Source organism: Curcuma longa, chromosome 3 (genome assembly GCF_044706935.1).
Source record: "Curcuma longa cultivar G26 ecotype Majalengka, Jawa Barat chromosome 3, ITB_CL_G26_1.1, whole genome shotgun sequence".
NCBI classification, from domain to species: Eukaryota; Viridiplantae; Streptophyta; class Magnoliopsida; order Zingiberales; family Zingiberaceae; genus Curcuma; species Curcuma longa.
The window spans coordinates 2,195,725-2,213,303 of NC_133863.1; the positions used below are offsets into that span (position 1 = coordinate 2,195,725).

At 38.2% G+C, this 17,579-nt stretch overlaps 4 protein-coding genes across 5 annotated transcripts; 1 reads left to right on the forward strand and 3 right to left on the reverse strand.

The window, feature by feature from the left end:
* Positions 1–1,309: 1,309 nt before the first annotated feature.
* Positions 1,310–4,527, forward strand: LOC141824457 (trifunctional UDP-glucose 4,6-dehydratase/UDP-4-keto-6-deoxy-D-glucose 3,5-epimerase/UDP-4-keto-L-rhamnose-reductase RHM1-like). The gene is made up of 3 exons (XM_074711752.1): positions 1,310–1,485; positions 2,097–3,676; positions 3,772–4,527. Exons 2-3 carry the CDS (start codon positions 2,111–2,113, stop codon positions 4,219–4,221), a joined length of 2,016 nt encoding a protein of 671 aa, XP_074567853.1. The 5' UTR covers positions 1,310–1,485; positions 2,097–2,110; the 3' UTR covers positions 4,222–4,527.
* A 712-nt stretch (positions 4,528–5,239) lies between these two features.
* Positions 5,240–9,972, reverse strand: LOC141825393 (very-long-chain enoyl-CoA reductase-like). 2 transcript variants are annotated; one of them, XR_012601506.1, is made up of 5 exons: positions 9,606–9,972; positions 9,299–9,338; positions 5,854–6,608; positions 5,546–5,702; positions 5,240–5,412 (listed from the first exon to the last, which is right to left on the reverse strand). XR_012601506.1 is itself a non-coding variant. In XM_074712777.1 (4 exons), the coding sequence occupies exons 1-4, from the start codon at positions 9,672–9,674 to the stop codon at positions 5,634–5,636; spliced, it is 933 nt and encodes a 310-aa protein (XP_074568878.1). In that variant the 5' UTR covers positions 9,675–9,972; the 3' UTR covers positions 5,456–5,633. The 2 variants fall into 2 exon arrangements, 1 of the variants encoding a protein (XP_074568878.1); XM_074712777.1 differs by lacking the exon at positions 5,240–5,412 and having other exon boundaries at positions 5,456–5,702.
* A 424-nt stretch (positions 9,973–10,396) lies between these two features.
* On the reverse strand, positions 10,397–11,887 carry LOC141825157 (protein SOSEKI 5-like). The gene is made up of 5 exons (XM_074712542.1): positions 11,829–11,887; positions 11,560–11,798; positions 11,401–11,470; positions 10,581–11,327; positions 10,397–10,496 (listed from the first exon to the last, which is right to left on the reverse strand). The coding sequence occupies exons 2-5, from the start codon at positions 11,747–11,749 to the stop codon at positions 10,397–10,399; spliced, it is 1,107 nt and encodes a 368-aa protein (XP_074568643.1). The 5' UTR covers positions 11,750–11,798; positions 11,829–11,887.
* Positions 11,888–13,010: 1,123 nt separating this feature from the next.
* Positions 13,011–16,750, reverse strand: LOC141825736 (putative pectate lyase 4). Its single transcript, XM_074713123.1, has 6 exons — positions 16,585–16,750; positions 16,109–16,460; positions 15,814–16,024; positions 15,633–15,701; positions 15,280–15,532; positions 13,011–13,042 (listed from the first exon to the last, which is right to left on the reverse strand). Exons 1-6 carry the CDS (start codon positions 16,748–16,750, stop codon positions 13,011–13,013), a joined length of 1,083 nt encoding a protein of 360 aa, XP_074569224.1.
* Positions 16,751–17,579: the final 829 nt, after the last annotated feature.

Consider the following 17,579-nt stretch of genomic DNA (forward strand, 5'->3'; position numbering starts at 1 on the left):
ATTCCATCTGATTGTTTTCTTACTGTCGGTTCTTAATATACTGTCTGCAATAATTGAGTGGACAAGGAATTGTCAGTTGTAGCTACCAAGTGAACAGGGAAGTCAAATTCCAGGAGGAAAGCATGGACTCTCCTATTAAGACTCTGTTTCTAAAAGGCCGAGGCCTTCTCTCCCTTTAAAGAGCCCAAATCCTTCTTTGGACGACGGTGGCTGGCGGTGAATTCATGGATATTAAAAGGAGTTTGGTTAAGGAGTATCATCTGTTTAAAGTTATCAACTTTATTTAATTTAAATTATGATCGATTATTAAATAATATAGCATCATTGTTACATAAGTAAATGAGTTATAATCCAAGAACGTGATTATTTTGGCAATCTAAGATTTTCTATGATTTAGAAGATTAACGAGATTTTTTTCATGATTATCTTTCAATTTTAAAACTGAATTAATTGAAATGTATCATGAAACCTAATTGAAATTGAAATAATTAAATTAATAAATTTTAATTTAAATATTTATTAATTTAAAAGAGATAATTTATTTAGATTTTAAAAAATAAAATTAATTAATTATATTTATTAATTTAATAAATTATTTTATTAAAATATATAAATTTATTTTAAATTTAAAAAAATAAAATTAATGAATTATATTTATTAATTTAATAAACTATTTTATTAAAATAATTATTATAATCAATTATTTTATTAAAATATCTATAAATTTATTTTAAATTTAAAAATAAAATTAATGAATTATATTTATTAATTAATTTTAAATTTAAGAAATTTATAAATAAATTGAATACAAATAATATAATAAATGATAAATTAATTATGTTTTATTTTTTAAAATAAATAAATTAAATCAAATAATATTAAGATTATATTTTATATTTTATAATTTAGATTATGATATCTTATAATTTAAATTATATGATTATGAAGTACCCACGTAACCAACGCAACTTTAATGTTCTTCCTGACGACGGGCAAGAGCCGCCATCTTTGGCCCTCTCGTGCGGTTCTCCGGGCGCCGATGAAGTAGGACAGAACCTTCCCCATCACAATGACAACCTGCAAAATAAAATCAAACATAACAAAAAAAAAAGAGTTAAGATCATGATTATGATAACATTTAAGGGTAAATTAAATTTTAGAAATTGATTAATTTTATTATTATTTATTATTATTATTATTATTATTTTGGTTTCGGTGTAGGACTCCGTGACCTTGTGGCGGTTGGTTTTATAAAGGGGGTATCTTTAATCCCACGTTAATTAGCGTTACATCGCTTTATAAAACCAAACCAACCCGCTCCTTTCATTCATCTCCGCGACAACTTCTCCGCGTTCGAAGCTTCCCCAATTTCTTCCTCTCCGCGGTCCTCGCCGAGATCGACCATCCAATTCCTTGCTCGCTTCCTCTTTCTTCGTGCTCCTCGCCGAAGCATCTCCTTCGCAAATCCTTTACGCCCCATATTTTGTAAGTTGTTGGATCTACCTATCGGTTGCTGTTTTTGAGGTTTTCCGGGCGGTGTTAGCTGTACTTGTCGCCCTTTTTCACTGGAAAGGTGTGTTTTTTCGTGGTTTAGATCCAACAAGCATCGCCTTTCCTCGGATCTGGATTCGGTTTCCAGTTTTTCGCCCCATTTCTTGAAGGGCAAACCATGTAGATCGAGTCGTGATCTTCAGATTTGTTGTCCATGGTCCATATTCGACGAATTGCTCGACTGTCGTGTGTAATGCAGTGATCTCATTTGTGACTCGGCTCGAAACCACCCTTTTGATTATAATAAACCACCCTTTTGATTAGATGATCGTTCCTGGTTCTTAGATGTGTTAATTGACCTTTTGTTTCGGATCTATAAATTGGTGCATGCTTCCACCTTTGTTATTAAATGATTGAGAGGCATAATTCGCCAAAAAGATACGATTTTCATCCTTTTCCTAAAATATTTTGCAACGCTGTTGGCTGATCTGCAGGCGATCTTGTCTGGATTTTATTATTCGTGTGTTGCTAGTCCTTGACTCCTTGCTTATCGATGTAAATTGTGCATTGAAATTAACGATATGACTTGTTTGGATTTTGTGCAGAATTTGGGTTACAAATGACGGAATACAAACCTAAGAACATCCTCATTACTGGGGCTGCAGGCTTCATTGCATCCCATGTCGCAAACCGCCTAGTGCGAAACTACCCTGACTACAAGATTGTGGTCCTTGACAAGCTTGATTATTGCTCCAACTTGAAGAACTTGAACCCATCGCGTTCATCTGCTAACTTCAAGTTTGTGAAGGGTGACATTGGGAGTGTGGACCTCGTCAATTACCTCCTGATCACGGAATCCATTGATACCATCATGCATTTTGCAGCCCAGACCCATGTTGACAATTCTTTCGGTAACTCCTTCGAGTTCACTAAGAACAACATCTATGGCACTCACGTCCTCCTCGAGGCCTGCAAGGTGACTGGTCAGATCAGGAGGTTTATCCATGTTAGTACCGATGAGGTCTATGGAGAGACTGATGAGGACGCTGTGGTTGGAAACCATGAGGCATCTCAGCTGCTGCCGACAAACCCATACTCAGCAACGAAAGCTGGTGCTGAGATGCTTGTTATGGCTTATGGAAGATCATATGGCCTACCCGTGATTACTACCCGAGGAAACAATGTGTATGGGCCAAATCAATTTCCAGAGAAACTGATTCCAAAGTTTATCCTTTTGGCCATGAGGGGGCAGCCATTGCCTATCCATGGAGATGGCTCTAATGTCAGAAGCTATCTATACTGTGAGGATGTTGCTGAGGCCTTCGAGGTTGTTCTTCACAAAGGTGAGGTAGGCCATGTCTATAACATTGGAACAAAGAAAGAAAGGAGAGTGATTGATGTGGCAATGGATATTTGCAAACTGTGCTCCTTAGATTCTGATAAGGTCATTAAGTTTGTGGAGAATAGACCCTTCAATGATCAGAGATACTTTTTGGATGACCAGAAGCTGAAGAACCTAGGATGGTCAGAGAGGACTGTCTGGGAGGAGGGACTCAAGAAGACTATGGAGTGGTACATGAACAATCCAGATTGGTGGGGAGATGTTTCAGGAGCTTTATTGCCTCATCCGCGAATGCTAATGATGCCTGGTATGTTTGAGGGTTCTGAAGAAACAAAGTACTTGGTTTCTCAGTCCATGAACACTAATACACAGAACAAAATGTTGGTTCCCACTCCAAGGAGCAGTGTGTCCTCTCCAAAGAAACCACAACTGAAATTCCTGATATATGGTAGAACAGGATGGATTGGGGGCCTTCTGGGGAAGCTATGTGAGAAACAAGGCATACAATACGAGTATGGACGGGGGCGGCTGGAAGACCGTTCCCAGCTCATATTGGATATTCAAAATGTGAAGCCAACTCATGTTTTCAATGCTGCTGGTGTGACTGGCAGGCCTAATGTCGACTGGTGTGAATCACATAAGCAGGAAACAATTCGCACTAATGTTGTGGGAACTTTGACTCTTGCAGATGTCTGTAGGGAGCATGAGTTGCTATTGATGAATTATGCTACTGGTTGTATATTTGAGTATGATGCTGAACACCCTGAAGGATCGGGCATCGGATTCAAGGAAGAAGACAAACCCAATTTTACTGGTTCCTTCTATTCGAAGACTAAAGCAATGGTAATTTTCCATTACTCATTCAATCTGTTTACGTCCCATCAATTATGCTGCATATACCTTAAGCTAACAAGGGAATTCTCTTTGGTCTAATGAAGGTTGAAGAGCTTTTGAAAGAATATGAGAATGTATGCACACTTCGAGTCAGGATGCCCATATCGTCTGATCTGAGCAACCCTCGGAACTTCATCACAAAAATCAGTCGTTATAACAAGGTTGTGAACATTCCCAATAGCATGACGATCTTAGATGAACTTTTGCCTATTTCAATTGAGATGGCAAAAAGAAACTGCAGGGGCATATGGAACTTTACAAATCCTGGTGTGGTGAGCCACAATGAAATCTTAGAGATGTACAAGAGCTACATTGACCCCAGCTTCAAGTGGGTCAATTTCACATTGGAAGAACAGGCCAGAGTCATAGTTGCACCTCGAAGCAATAACGAACTGGATGCTACAAAGTTGAAGAATGAGTTCCCGGAGTTGCTGTCCATTAAAGAATCTCTTATCAAGTATGTGTTTGAGCCAAATAAGGTCATTTCTAACTGAGTAGCTCATTCGAGATCACATTTGCTCGAAGCATTAGAGCCTTGGACTTAGTTATTCTCTCACTGCTGTTCAGTATATTCATGGAGGGATGATTGTTACGCTAAGCTCTGTGTTAGTGTCAGAAGAGTTTTATATAATCAGATAAGCTATATAAGCTGTCTTTGTGTTAGGAAGACTTTTCTAGACGAGAAGAAACACGTTGATCAATATCTTTTTTGTTTTTTTAAGTTGTAAGCTTCATTGATAGTCCAAACGATGTACCGTTATTCAATACATTTGATTAATGCACCCAACTTATTGTTTTGAGCATCTACATGAACATATACACTTAAGTTTGTTCCACTTGCACCCTTCAAGTAGATTCCTTTATATTTATCTTTTGCCACCAAGAGGTAAGATAGACAGTGAATGTATGATATTTCTGATATAACAGTCAGAGAATTGAATCTTCTCACCATGCATCTCTTGTCTATATATCTAAATTTACCTCCTTCCATTCTTGTGGAATGAGGATCGGCTCTAGGAGGATCGTTGAAGTAGGAGATCATGATATTGTATATTCAATTAAGTCCACTAGCCCAGATTAAATATTGAATCATCCATTTTAACTAGTATTTGTTACCTTAGTCAATCTATGCGATTTAAGATTTAATCAACATTTTCAGTTTAACATGAAGAATTCTAGCAACTTGAGTAAAACTTCTTTGATCATTGTTAAGGTAGGGTTCAAATAAATCAAGATAAATGCCATGATAAATCAATACGAGACCCTGGTTAAGGTGGGCGTTGAAGTCCTCCAATAGTCTTTGGATGCAAAATACGAGAGAATTTCTTTTCACCTGGGCTTATCCGAAATTTTCATTTTAGCAAGAAATATCATCACTTCCATCAATAGAGGACAAGACAACTCACTTACGCAGCTTTGATAATTAGTGATGCAATTCTCCAACTTAAAGAAAGGAGATAGCACTAACCACAGTACGTTATTTTAAGTTGCAAACAAGTTAAATACCAAAGCTTGCGACTTAAATGAGATAACACCATCAAAAGCATAGTTTAGTGACTCATTTTTGGGTTGTAAAACTGCACAGCATCAGCATATACAGTCATCAAATTCTTCAAAATAGAATTTTACAGTCGATATGTAATTTGTTCCCAGCTATGTAGAATTTCCAATGCAGACCCTAAAACCTACAAGGAGTAAATAGAAGTTCTATCTGAATAGAAAAATTCGTGATAAGAAACTGAAGTTGAATGTGCGATGAAAGAAGAAATTTCAAGTGTACATAGCAAGCACATATTCCAGTTGACTACGACTGCTTACATTCTAAAAGAACTTTGATACTTCCACGAAATGATATGCTTGAAATATTAAAATTTGAGAAGCAAGAACCCCCCCAAATTTCTGCAGCTTAGATGAACGGAGGAAGTATTACCCAACGTCGTGGATACCTAGGCCGCCCCTCTTTTCCATCAAATAACTGCAACAAAAGTAAATCAGACATAGACAGGCTTGCTTGCATGTTAAATATGCTTTACTAGGATACAATTTGCGAAACTATGAAACCATAGGAAAAATAAGCAAAAGCTCATACACTATACATATACATATTGAATCAAGCATAGTGATACCTTCTTGAGTCGCCGGTGCTTGGCAAGGGCCCAGTTAGTCATAATGAGAGTAGCCACAATGAGGAACACATAACCTGCTATTGTTTGAGTAGCAATATTGAAACCAAGCCACTGGTAGATCTCTGTGGTGTAGTTTGCACAAGTTACTATGTTGAACAAAAACCCACCAGGAATCTGGTAACCACCATTACCACCAGGGCTTCTGAGGTTCCTCAAAATGAGATGGCAGTACAAGTTTGAAATTTGGCAAATCAACCCAAATGTGAATCCGATCTTCATTTGCAGATCACCGACAGGTGTATACAGTGGATGATTCACATGGTAGGCAATGTATGCACCAAAAGTCCAGTAATAGGCACAGTTTCTGAATACATTGGAGAGAGGTGAAGTTGCATGGCTGAATCTATGAATGAAGAAAGTCTCCATGATACGCTTGAAATAATGGAAGCACCAATAGTACAAAGCATATGTCTGGACTGGGTAAACAACTCGCTCACCCTCATAACCAAAGTACTTGTAAACTGGAAAGTAGTAGAAGATGGGGTAGATAATTAGTGGGCCCAAATACTCCCAGAAGAAAAGAGTGCTGTAAGAAACTTGTACGCCTAAATCCTTGAAAACAACAGTTAGGCTGTTGGCATTCCCATCGCAATAGTCTGCCAATTTATTCTTTGGAATAAGCACAATTGGTTTTCCTTTACTTCCAGCGAGAAATGGAAGGGTAAGGCGCTGTCTCGAAGGATAGTATTTTTTAACTGCAAATGGAGAGGAATCATATGGATGTTTATTGTCAAAGACGTAGTTCAAAATTTTAAGAAAACATACATATCTCAAGGTAAGAAATTGAATAGAACCAGAAAATGAATAGATCATATTTTGTAACATTATATATTAATAAAAAGAACCTAATGTAACACACAATGCATGTACGCTGATAATAATGATAAAAGTGATTGAGGAAGTTCAGTCTCTAAGTATGTTATTTAAATGTGCTAAGTTGGTTATGCTGCCTACAGAGGCAAGAAAATAGGATCTTCAAACTCTAGTCAGTTCTCAGATGCATTTTGAAAAAAATGACAGCAGTGCTTCTACCATATGCTGACTTAAGGTAACTTCAATATGACAATATGCATTATTATATACATGAGGATAAAGTAAATAATAATTTCATAAAGAACATAAATGAATCATGTCTATTTAAGATTGAATTTTTTGATCACCAAGCATGATACAAAGTCATGTTATAAATTATTATGTCAATGACATTAATATTTTCTAGTATGCTGAGTTCCTTTTGATATCAATCTATCACTTGCACCTTAACTATAATTAATCGGACCGACCATCCCCAGAGATGTGGCTACTGGGATTATCATTTTTTTTTTAACTATAATTAATCAAATTCAGAATCTACCAATCATCAAACCTGACCTTTCCATATTAACCTATTTCCTCTTTTCAATTTTTCATCTATCAAAGATACACCTACTACTAGTGAATAACATACTTTAGAATCTGCCTCCCAGTAATCTCACTTGTCCCTCTCATTATTCTCATTTCTGCTACATAAATTATTTGTATGTGCTGCTTGCTAAGCTTATAGCTTAAATTTTCTGAACAAGTAAACCTGTAACATTTTGGCAAAGTGATAGCTAGGACAAGCTTTGTTTTGTACTCCTGCCACAATAGCGATCAATTCAAGCTCTACGTTGACAAACAATTATATTTAATCTTAATTATAATTTGTAGTTCATAACAATTGCATTTAGTTCTAATATGCAATGATCCACAATGGACAAAGGCATTAGAAACCATTTACTTTTATAATGGGTTGGTTCTTATTACATTGCTCTAAGAGTCTTGTAATGCAACTCTAGAGGAATTAGCCATATATGTAATGTTCACATAAAGGGCAGCCCGGTGCACGAAGCTCCCGCTAATACGGGTCCCAGGACAGGTCTATTGTGCAGAGTTTTATCCTACATTGTAAGAGGTTATTTTCGTAACTTGAACCCATGACCTCCAGGTCACAGGGCAGCAACATTACCCAACATATGTAATGTTCACATCAACAATGAAAATCAACCGAGTTTAATAACAAATAAAAATTACTATATATTCCCTCTTTGGCTTTAGCCCTCTTCCAAGAAGATCAGTGTGCTCTTCTAACACTATCTTTCCTTGATTGTGGCACTCGATTCTTGCTGTTCTTAACAAGATTGCACAGTGTGTTCCTTTGTTAACATATGATTTCAAGAAAATTATTTACAATAATTTCTTTACACTCTTTTTGAAGCTATAATCTATATTACCTTCTTTCATGGAGTTTGGGGGAGGAAGGATACAAAAATAAAGTTTAGATTCTTACCTATGACTTCATGTTTGGGGATAAGTGATCACTTAATCGAATTTCACATTTTATCGATTTGGTACATAACATTCAAATCTTGCCAATACATATAACTAAGGAGAACATGCCCCAACTAAGTAATTCCATGTGATGGGACTATGCTAAAGGAAAGGAGCTCAATCATGTGAGGTAAGGTAATGAAAAATACAAAAGGATAAGTTGGGATATTTCCCAATATCTTTTGCAGTAAATTGTCACTTGAACAATTTAGCAAATATTAGATTCACCTCTTTGAACTTAGTGAAAGTTGCTATACTAATGAATTTCAATACAAACATTAAACAAATGTATACAGTTTTTCTAGATCCATCTTTCATTTCCTAAAGGTGTTTCACATTCACTAAATCAGCAAAATATAAGTGCAGGCAGTGCTCAGAATATACATAAATAACAATTCACTCATTTAATAAATCAAACGAATAAAGAGAAGGAAACTAGAGCAAAATTCAAAATGTGACCACTTAAATAGTAAAAGCATAAATATTAAAACCTATGTTTACATATATAACAGGAAAATTTGGAATATAAGTTACAGTTACAATCTTAGAACTATTAGATTTGAGGTTTCCGAATTACCTTATTTACGTAATTTTAAGGCACATACTTATAATTGATTGAGACACTTGAGGATAAACCAAGCCCATTTATTGTTGTTTATTACATAGGCACAATGTCAAATTATCACCTAAATAAAAATTATATATGAATGAGACAGTTGGGTGTGCATGTCAAAGTACCAAGTTTATAACCATAATTTTTAGGTGTTATCTTCCAGCCATTCTACGCATCATCATTGCAAAATAGTTAGCAAGTACAAATATAACCATCTCACTTTTACCCATTTGGTACATAATGGGTGCTAATACTTCTATTTTCTTTTCTTTTCTTTTTGGCTGTAATGAGTTTTAAGATTAGAAGCAATCTATGTGGTGATTTATACTAATTATACACTACTCTTTTTGTTATTTCAACGGGATTGATCGGAACGTGAACGTGAATATAAGAATGAAGAAATTAAGCCATGAAGAAACTTACTTCGAGCATGTATAGCTTCCTGTAGATCGTTCACAGTAGCCTGAAAACGCACGCCAAGAAACAAATTTTTAAACTCAAATCTACAAACAAAACAAGATCTGAACACTTCTAGTGAGCACATCGAACAATTAAACAAGATAAAGAGCAACAAACTAGAAATACAAAACACTGAGACTACCACAAAGAAAGACCTTAAGAATGACTCTTTGACCGGTTGCAGAGGATGATAAACCCCTCCGACAAATCATAAGACAAATGAATTTTGCTTATCAGACAGAGAGAAGCAAGAGAGAGAGAGAAAAAAAACCTCATCGGCGAGTTCAATCCCACCCTTGATGACCTCCCTCCCACTGCGAGACACAAGGGTGACCTTCATCCTTCTCTACCTCCGAGCGTGCCCACAAGCGAGGAAGAAACGAAGTTGGCAAGGCAGGTGCAGATCACAAGCAGGGGATGACAACCAATCCGTGGCATTTATTCCGAACTATTTCGATTTGGATCCAACGGCGTTGATCGAATTAGGGAAGGAAAAAAAAACGCTCTTTTTCCAGCTACTTCGATTTCCACGCCCTGAGATCTACTGGGGCCGTTGGATGGGAGATCTCCTTCCGCTTCCCCAGTTCATCGCTCGCCCCGCACGTCGCCGTATGGATGGGGAGGCGAGTTTATGGTTGGGAGTGGGAGATCGAACTAACCAAATTTATCCTCATCGACCAAGAAATGAACAAGGAACGACATCCAAATTGAAGGCGGCGGTTGGACGAACCACCTACTTTCACTAAACACATACGCGCATTAATATCGTACTTATTTCCATGAGAGGAAAAAAAAATGAAATTGTTGACTCTTGTTTATTTGAAAAAAAAAACATCAATTCACTTAAATATTTTTCTATCTTTAATTTCATTAACGTCCGAAGGAAGAATGCTGGTGCAACGAACTTGGCTTCTTGTCTTAAGTTACAGGAGTTCTTGTTGATGTCGAAGAACACGAACGATTAATCAAACTTGAGAATGATATCTAGAAGCTGGAAAATTAAACGAGATAGGACTTCGTTGCTCTCATCGACTTCACAATTAGAGCACGTACGGATTTGATCTACTTGTGAGTTCGTCCTTCTTTTCTCGTCTTGAGCTTCCTCGGCACGCATCGAGCACGCACCTGTTCATTCTCCTTCGCAAGATCCTTCTCCAAGCCCCTGTTTTGATGTTGTTATGGTAATTAAAGAGTGTAATGGAATGTTTGGCGAAACAGACAGAATTGGAGCAGAGCAGAAGCTTACCCGTCAGCGTTGTAAGATGAGGACCTCCTCAAACTTGGCACCTCGTCGCCATTCCCGCCCGCTGGCGGCTTGTTGGTCTCCACCAAGCTCCCACTGAAGTACACCTCCTCCACTCTCATGGCCCGGAAGCTCGGGAAGTGTCCCATGGACTCAGCTCGGTCCAGCAGTCCGCTGTACTGCGGCATCAACGACAGCCCGCTGGTCCTCACCGAGGTCGAACCGCACGAGATCAGATGCATCAGCACCTCCGTGGCCTTTACTCTTCCGCTTAAGCAGCCGGCCTCCACCCTCTCCTTCTCCTCCGGCTCCGCCGCCACGATCCGGTAGCCGTCCGCCTTGATAAGCGCTTCCAGAGTCTCCGGGCTAGACGACGACGGTGGCGGCGGCGAGATCTCGTCTTGGCTGAGTTCGGTGGCGGGGTTCTCTACCATCGTCAATGTCTTTGACTTCTCGTCGGTCGGAGTAGCTCGCCGGCGATGCCTCCTGTGCTCGTCCGTCTGGGTGGACGCGTCACTCGACTTGACGGTGGAAGAGAGAAAGGTGTCATCTTGCACGCATTTCGAGGTCTCCACAGACTTCCCAGAGCTGATGGAGGAAGAGGCGGAGCTTTCCATGGAAGCGGAGGGAGTAGAAGAGAAGTGGAAGTCCAGAATCTGTGTTCCTTTGAGCACATACTCATTCCGACAAACAGGGTGGATGAAATCATCTTCCAACAGATCATGCCACACATAGCTATTTCTGTAGCTCCTGATGTGCAACAGAAAAGGATTGAGAAGATACAGATCATCGAGATCAACTTACACTCCTTCAGCGTTCTTACCTCTTGCAAGACCAGGAGTGCATGCCCGCCATGGCCCGGCCTCTGAGAACATGGAGACGGCTGATGACGTCTGCAAACAAGTCGCTCGATGAAATGCTCGTAAGGAATTTAGATGAACCAGTCAGGCTTGTTTTGCTTGATGTTTACATAAAGCGTTACCTCTGAGGTAGAGCCCTTCTACAGAGGAGAAAGGAACCTCCACGAAATGAGGTTGTTCGAGGTTGCCATTCCTCGAGAGGTAGTAAACCACTTGAGCTTTTGCTCTCAGCTTCGGCTCAGTCCACACCTTTGTCCTCTCTGGGCTCGTCTTCGTCGTAAGCTCAGCTCTCCCTCTGGAAGCAACTGCCATTGCTCAATCGTCCCAAAGGTTTAACAGCGTTCCACGTCCACCAAGAAAGCTAGCAGTGGAAAACTGGCATTTGCTGAACACGAAGAGTAGTTCATGTTGCAGCTCTATCTGTTTCTATAGTTTACATAATAATAAAAGACCTGCTTTAACTTACCTCTTATATATTTTTTACTATCAGAATATCTCCTCTCTTTTTTTACAAATTATTAAGATTAAATTACAGGATAACCGATGAAAAAAACAGAAAAGTTTGAGGATAAACTGAAATTTTCCATAACATCAAAGTCAAACAAAGAACTGAAGAAAAATGGATTTGTGTAAGGCAGAATAATAAATTAAGGGTGTGAAGTCCCCAAGAAGAGAGAAAAAGGAGCAAGAAGTCGACCATCAGCAATGAGGAATCAACTCCCATGCAGCGATTCCTGCGCCACAGGCTGCTGGCGATTTCAAAATGAAGATGGCGCCACGAGTGTCCCACTGGTCTTGTAAGAACTTGTTTGTTGTGCACAGTAATAAAGTGAGATTTTAAATTTTTATGTAATTTTTGTTCGATTTTAAATTCTTAAACTGGAAAGGAAAGCAGGGAGAAAGGCAAATCGAACTTTGTGTCCAACTTTGTTTCAGAGTTTTGCCTTCCAAAAAGTTCATCAAGTTTGAACTCTGGAAAGAGTGAAAAGGCAAATTTATGAGAACTCATCTAAACTTTGAAAAAATTCTCGAAAGACTGAAAAGGCATTTGACAGTCGTTTACAGCCAGCCTTAAGCTCAACCCTTTTCTAAACCCAAATAACTTTAGTGCTGTTAAATGTTGTTTCTTTTTGATACAAAAATACAACCTTTATGCCAATTATAAATCTGCTACTGCACTAACTCCAAAAAAGAGGTGCAAGAATCTTACTGCTCTGACAACAAAGACAAACAAAAACAATTTGAAAGATAAGAGGCGACTGCATCCTGTGCCAATTCTATTTTAAAATGTATTAGAGCATTCGAATTCCAGCGGGAAAAAGTGGAGCAAGAGAATCATGTAACGTGACTTGTCACCAATAGATCATGCACAATCATTGCAAAATAACAAAGTCGAAAATATAATTTAAGGTCCTAGTTAGGTCGTTTCTGTGGTTGTATCATCAATATCTCATCCATGACGTGGGGAGAGAGCCAGCACTTGAACTGTCTCCAGGGAACAGACAAATTTGTGCTGAGGTGTCCACCATGTGACCTTAATCTCGAAATGGGAGCTTACGAGGGAGATAAGTCATCAACTCAGCGAGCTGGCCGTGTCCTTTTGCCTAGAGCAAGCTGCGGGGTTCGTCACAACATGGAAGAAGATGACAACTAGTGACTGAAAAGGTGGCTTATGTATGTAAACTTTTTATCTAGCTACACATAATTCAAGTGAGAAAAATGCCTCTATTCAGGTCAAGTTTTAAAATATTTCTACAAATATTTATAATTATTATTACATTATTAAAATTTTCAAAATACTCATTTATAATTTTTTATAAAGATAAGGATTTTTTTGTAAAATCTCTCTTCTCTCGCTATCATCATCATTGTCATCATCATTACATCATCATTGCATGGCTAGTTAAAGATGTTGTCTCATTCTTATTATTATTACAAAATCTAAATTTCATCTTATTACTTCCGATTCACACATATGATATCTCTCTTATGCGTGATCTTAATCTTTGTCATAGCTATTTGATCGTTGACTTGCTGCCCTCAATTGTTATTCTTCATGATCGTCGTCGATTGTCGTCGTTGTCAATGGCGAAGCCAGAAAATTTATAGCCTCCGGGCTAATTTTGATCTGATCGAAAGTCTCCGGGCTATCATCCTTTTTTACATCTATTTTTATTTTTTTCTATAGTAAATTTAAATGATAGTTCTTTTTTAAGTCTGTCGGGCGCCCGGGCTAAAGCCCAGGTAGGAAAAAGCTTGGCTCCGCCCTTGGTCGTTGTCATCGCTTAATGACAATGTGATTGTACTTGTGATTGCTACAAGCGTATAAAACAAAAAGGATAATCTTCTCTTAATCTTTCCGACAAATCAAATTCAATTTTTTTCCCTCATATTTAGTGTGCTATGTTAGTTCTTGAGGGGCAAAGTAGGAGGGATGGAATTGATAAGGCTTAGAGAAAATTTTATTTTATTTTCGAATCTTGGATACTCTTACTATATATATCTTATCACTTGATGGTATTGAATTTTTTCCTCTCATTTTTGTATTGCATGTTTAAGGAATTTTCTTTGGTTTCATATATTGTAGGATGAGTTATGGTTAAGTTTAAAGGTGCATATAGAATTAAATAAGCATTCGTCTAAAATCTCGCATTCGAGGTAAAGTTTTCTTACTTATTTCACTACACCTATCTTGTGCATGTTTTAAAATTTATAAAAATAAATATTATAAAAAATAGAGTTAATTTTAATCTTATCTCTATTTTTACTGCATGATTATTACTTATCATATTGGTTGCCCTTTTATTCCTAGTTGATATCTATCTATCTTGTTTGTTTCTTATTTGAGATTTATAACAAATTAGATTATCTAATTATATCAATAATTTCACTTCGCACTTTAGGAGTTAGCACTGTTATTAATTAACAAAATAATAGATGTAATTATTATATTTAGAGTTTTGAATTCTATATTTTAAATGAGACGCATTATCATTGACATTAAATTATCAAGATAATAAATGTAGTATTTATTATACAGTTTCAATTTCGAATTATGATTACTTATAGTCTTGAGCTTCGAGTTTTACTTTTTAAGAGTTTGCGACTAGTAATATAGAACGGTTGACTCCGTGTACAAAGAGGACTTTTGATTTTTTTTTACGTGTTCATGGGCTTTGGCTAAATTGAGATGATTTTTCCTCATATAATGAATTGCAAATCATTCACCTTATTTTTATATGAAACACCTCACGGGATGGATTGGAGGTCGTTGATCTTATTTTTATGTGAGGTACTTTTTGGGTGGATTGTGGATCATTCACCCTATATATGTGTGTTTGTATATATGTATTCATATAATGTATTTCGTATTGGGAGGATTGTAGGTTGTTCACCTCGTAGATATATATATGATACATCTCTTTCGAGTGGATTGTAGATTGTTCATCTGATCTATGTATGTATATGTGCATACATACGATGCATTTCATTACGAGTGAATTGTAAGTCATTTACTTTCATATACGATGCATCATTCTCGGATAGATTGTAGGCCGCTCATATTGAGATTTTCATTTATACATAATGTGTTCATATTATGTGGAATGCAAATCGTTCACCTTTACTTATACGACGAAATCTCATCATCTACCAAAGAGTTGATCATGGACGAAAAGCAAGTATTCCCTTTAAGGAGTTTCTCTTTGAGATCACCTGCATTAACTACTTTTCTATTGAGAAATAAACGTGTTTGAATCCAAACTTAAAAAAAAAAATAGTCTTCATGCATGAGTTACATCCTTGGTACATGTGTATTCATGGCATCCAGCTTCAAACAGCAGAAGGAACAGAAGTTTCTGCACTGATTAAGCTATCTTCTGGCCTCGGTATGGGTTGCCAACCTGCACAAAGCTGGACAACTTCTTTGAGGCAATCTGATGCAGCTTCCATTGTCCATGCTTCATAGCATTCATGTGCCTCGAACACGTTATCAGCACTGTCATCTACTACTATCAAACAGGGCTTTGCGCCATTAAGAAACAGGTCGTCCACAGACCTTACACGCCCACTAGCTCCTTCTTCCTTATCTCCTGCCTGCTCAAACACCACCAAATTTAATTCAATGTGGAGCTAGCTAGCCTGTTTAGTTGTAATTTTTTGACAGTAATATCAAATGTGTTTGGATCACTGATACCTTCTCTACCAGATATTTGAAGACCGTCTTCTTTTCACCTGCTTCATATATATTGCACTGAGATAGAATCTGAAGCGAAGAGAACAACAAGAGGTCCATCAAGTTCAACAAAGGACACACATTTGCTTTGCAAGATTTTTCAGCATGCCGGATTCGATTCAGAAGTAGGATTGATTCAGACCTGTGACTCTACACTAGCACAGACAGCGTATATGCCCCAATTTCTTGTGTAATTGTTGTATAGGTGAACCTTGCCGAATCGAACACGAGGATGCCGCTGTCGCGTTCCATCAAAAAAGCAGTGATGGATCGTCACGTGGATGCACCTGTCGGCGATATTGCAGCTGTTTCCCCCAATCAGAATTGTTTTGTTGTGCTCTGAGAAGTGGCATCTGCCATTGAGAAGTAAGAACCATCAAGGTGGATTAGTTCTTTAATTTCTTGCACTTTGAGGTGCCAATAAATATACGTATTACCTCGAAATGGTTATGTCTGTGCTTTCGCAAGTAATGTCGATAAGTCCATCAGCGTAATCGCGAAAACTGCAACGGTCTATCCAGATGTGCCTTGACTGGGGCTTTATCTGAATGGCATCGACATCATGCCCCCTTCCACCTTCAAATTCCAAATTGCAAACGATGACATGCTCACAAGCTTTCAACTGCAGCCCCTTCCCTGTCACCTTCACCTTCTGACCCCTTCCGTCAATTGTTTTGTAGGATGATACTCTCAAGAAGGAAGACAGGTGAATAGTTCCCGAAACATCAAAAACGATCCACAGAGGCTCATTGGAACGGCATCCTTCTCGAAGTGTACCACAACCATCATCTGCATATATAGAATTGGCCGGCCGGCCAAAGAAAATAACTCAAATTCATTTACTACCAGTACTAAGAAAACTGATCATAAAAGAGTAGAAAACCAAAAGGAGTGTAGGATGTGCAAGGCATACCTTCTAAGTTGGTGACACGATAAAGGTCTCCATTTAGTCCTCCTATAGCATACCGACCAAAGCCCTCTGCTCGACCGGCAAGGGCGCGGAGGCTGTCATCAGCCTCGGCGTACGGCAGGGTTGTTGTTTCCTGAGCGATGCATGGCTCGCAGCTCAGGACGTCCATGGCGTAGATGAATTGGAAGGAAGAAGGTCTGGCAATAAGAGTAGTTTACATGGCAGAGGAAGAGATGTAAATAGATATTTGCACCGTCGCCATTGGAGGAGTAACCGCATGGCGTTCAGTACCCGATAATTCGGGTGTAACGCACTCTCTCATAATAACCAAAAGAGAGTTTCTAATTAGGGAGGGTTTAACAGCGTGCTCAACGATCAACGATTTTCTTTTTGTTTGTTTTTTTCAGAGATAAGAAATTTTGAGCGAACAGGACACCATTTTCCAACTAAAGATGCCAACTTTTGTCATGAATCTTGAAAATAGATCCTCTAAATATACTATTCAGAAGATCTGACAAGAATTCGGGCCTTGTTTCTTTAGCCCATGGATCTTTAAATCGCTATAGCTCCTCCTCTCTTCTCGCAATTAAGGGACAAGGTTGAGATTCATTGAAAGCATCGATATCAGCACAAATCGATCGAAGCCCAACATCAGTTACTGAGAAACAACTTCCTCTTCTGCATGTTGCTTACTGAAGTTTATCTTTAGTTCAATCAGGAAGGACAGTAACACCATCACGTTGCTCGACCTGTAAGGCTTAAGAGGGTGACTTGTAAAGTTGTTTACAAGTTGGTAGTGGTCACTCACTAGTCAAATCAGTTTCACTTCCTAGATTGCGGTGAGTGGTTGGTGGAGAGCATCAATCAGACTCAGTAATGGGGAAGCCAGCCAAAGCTGCTACCGAGGACTTCATGTGGAAATCTCTTTCTTCATGGCAAAAGTGGTAGCACCACATTCCTCTAGTCAAGTGCGAGTTGAACACTTCAGCTCCAAACAA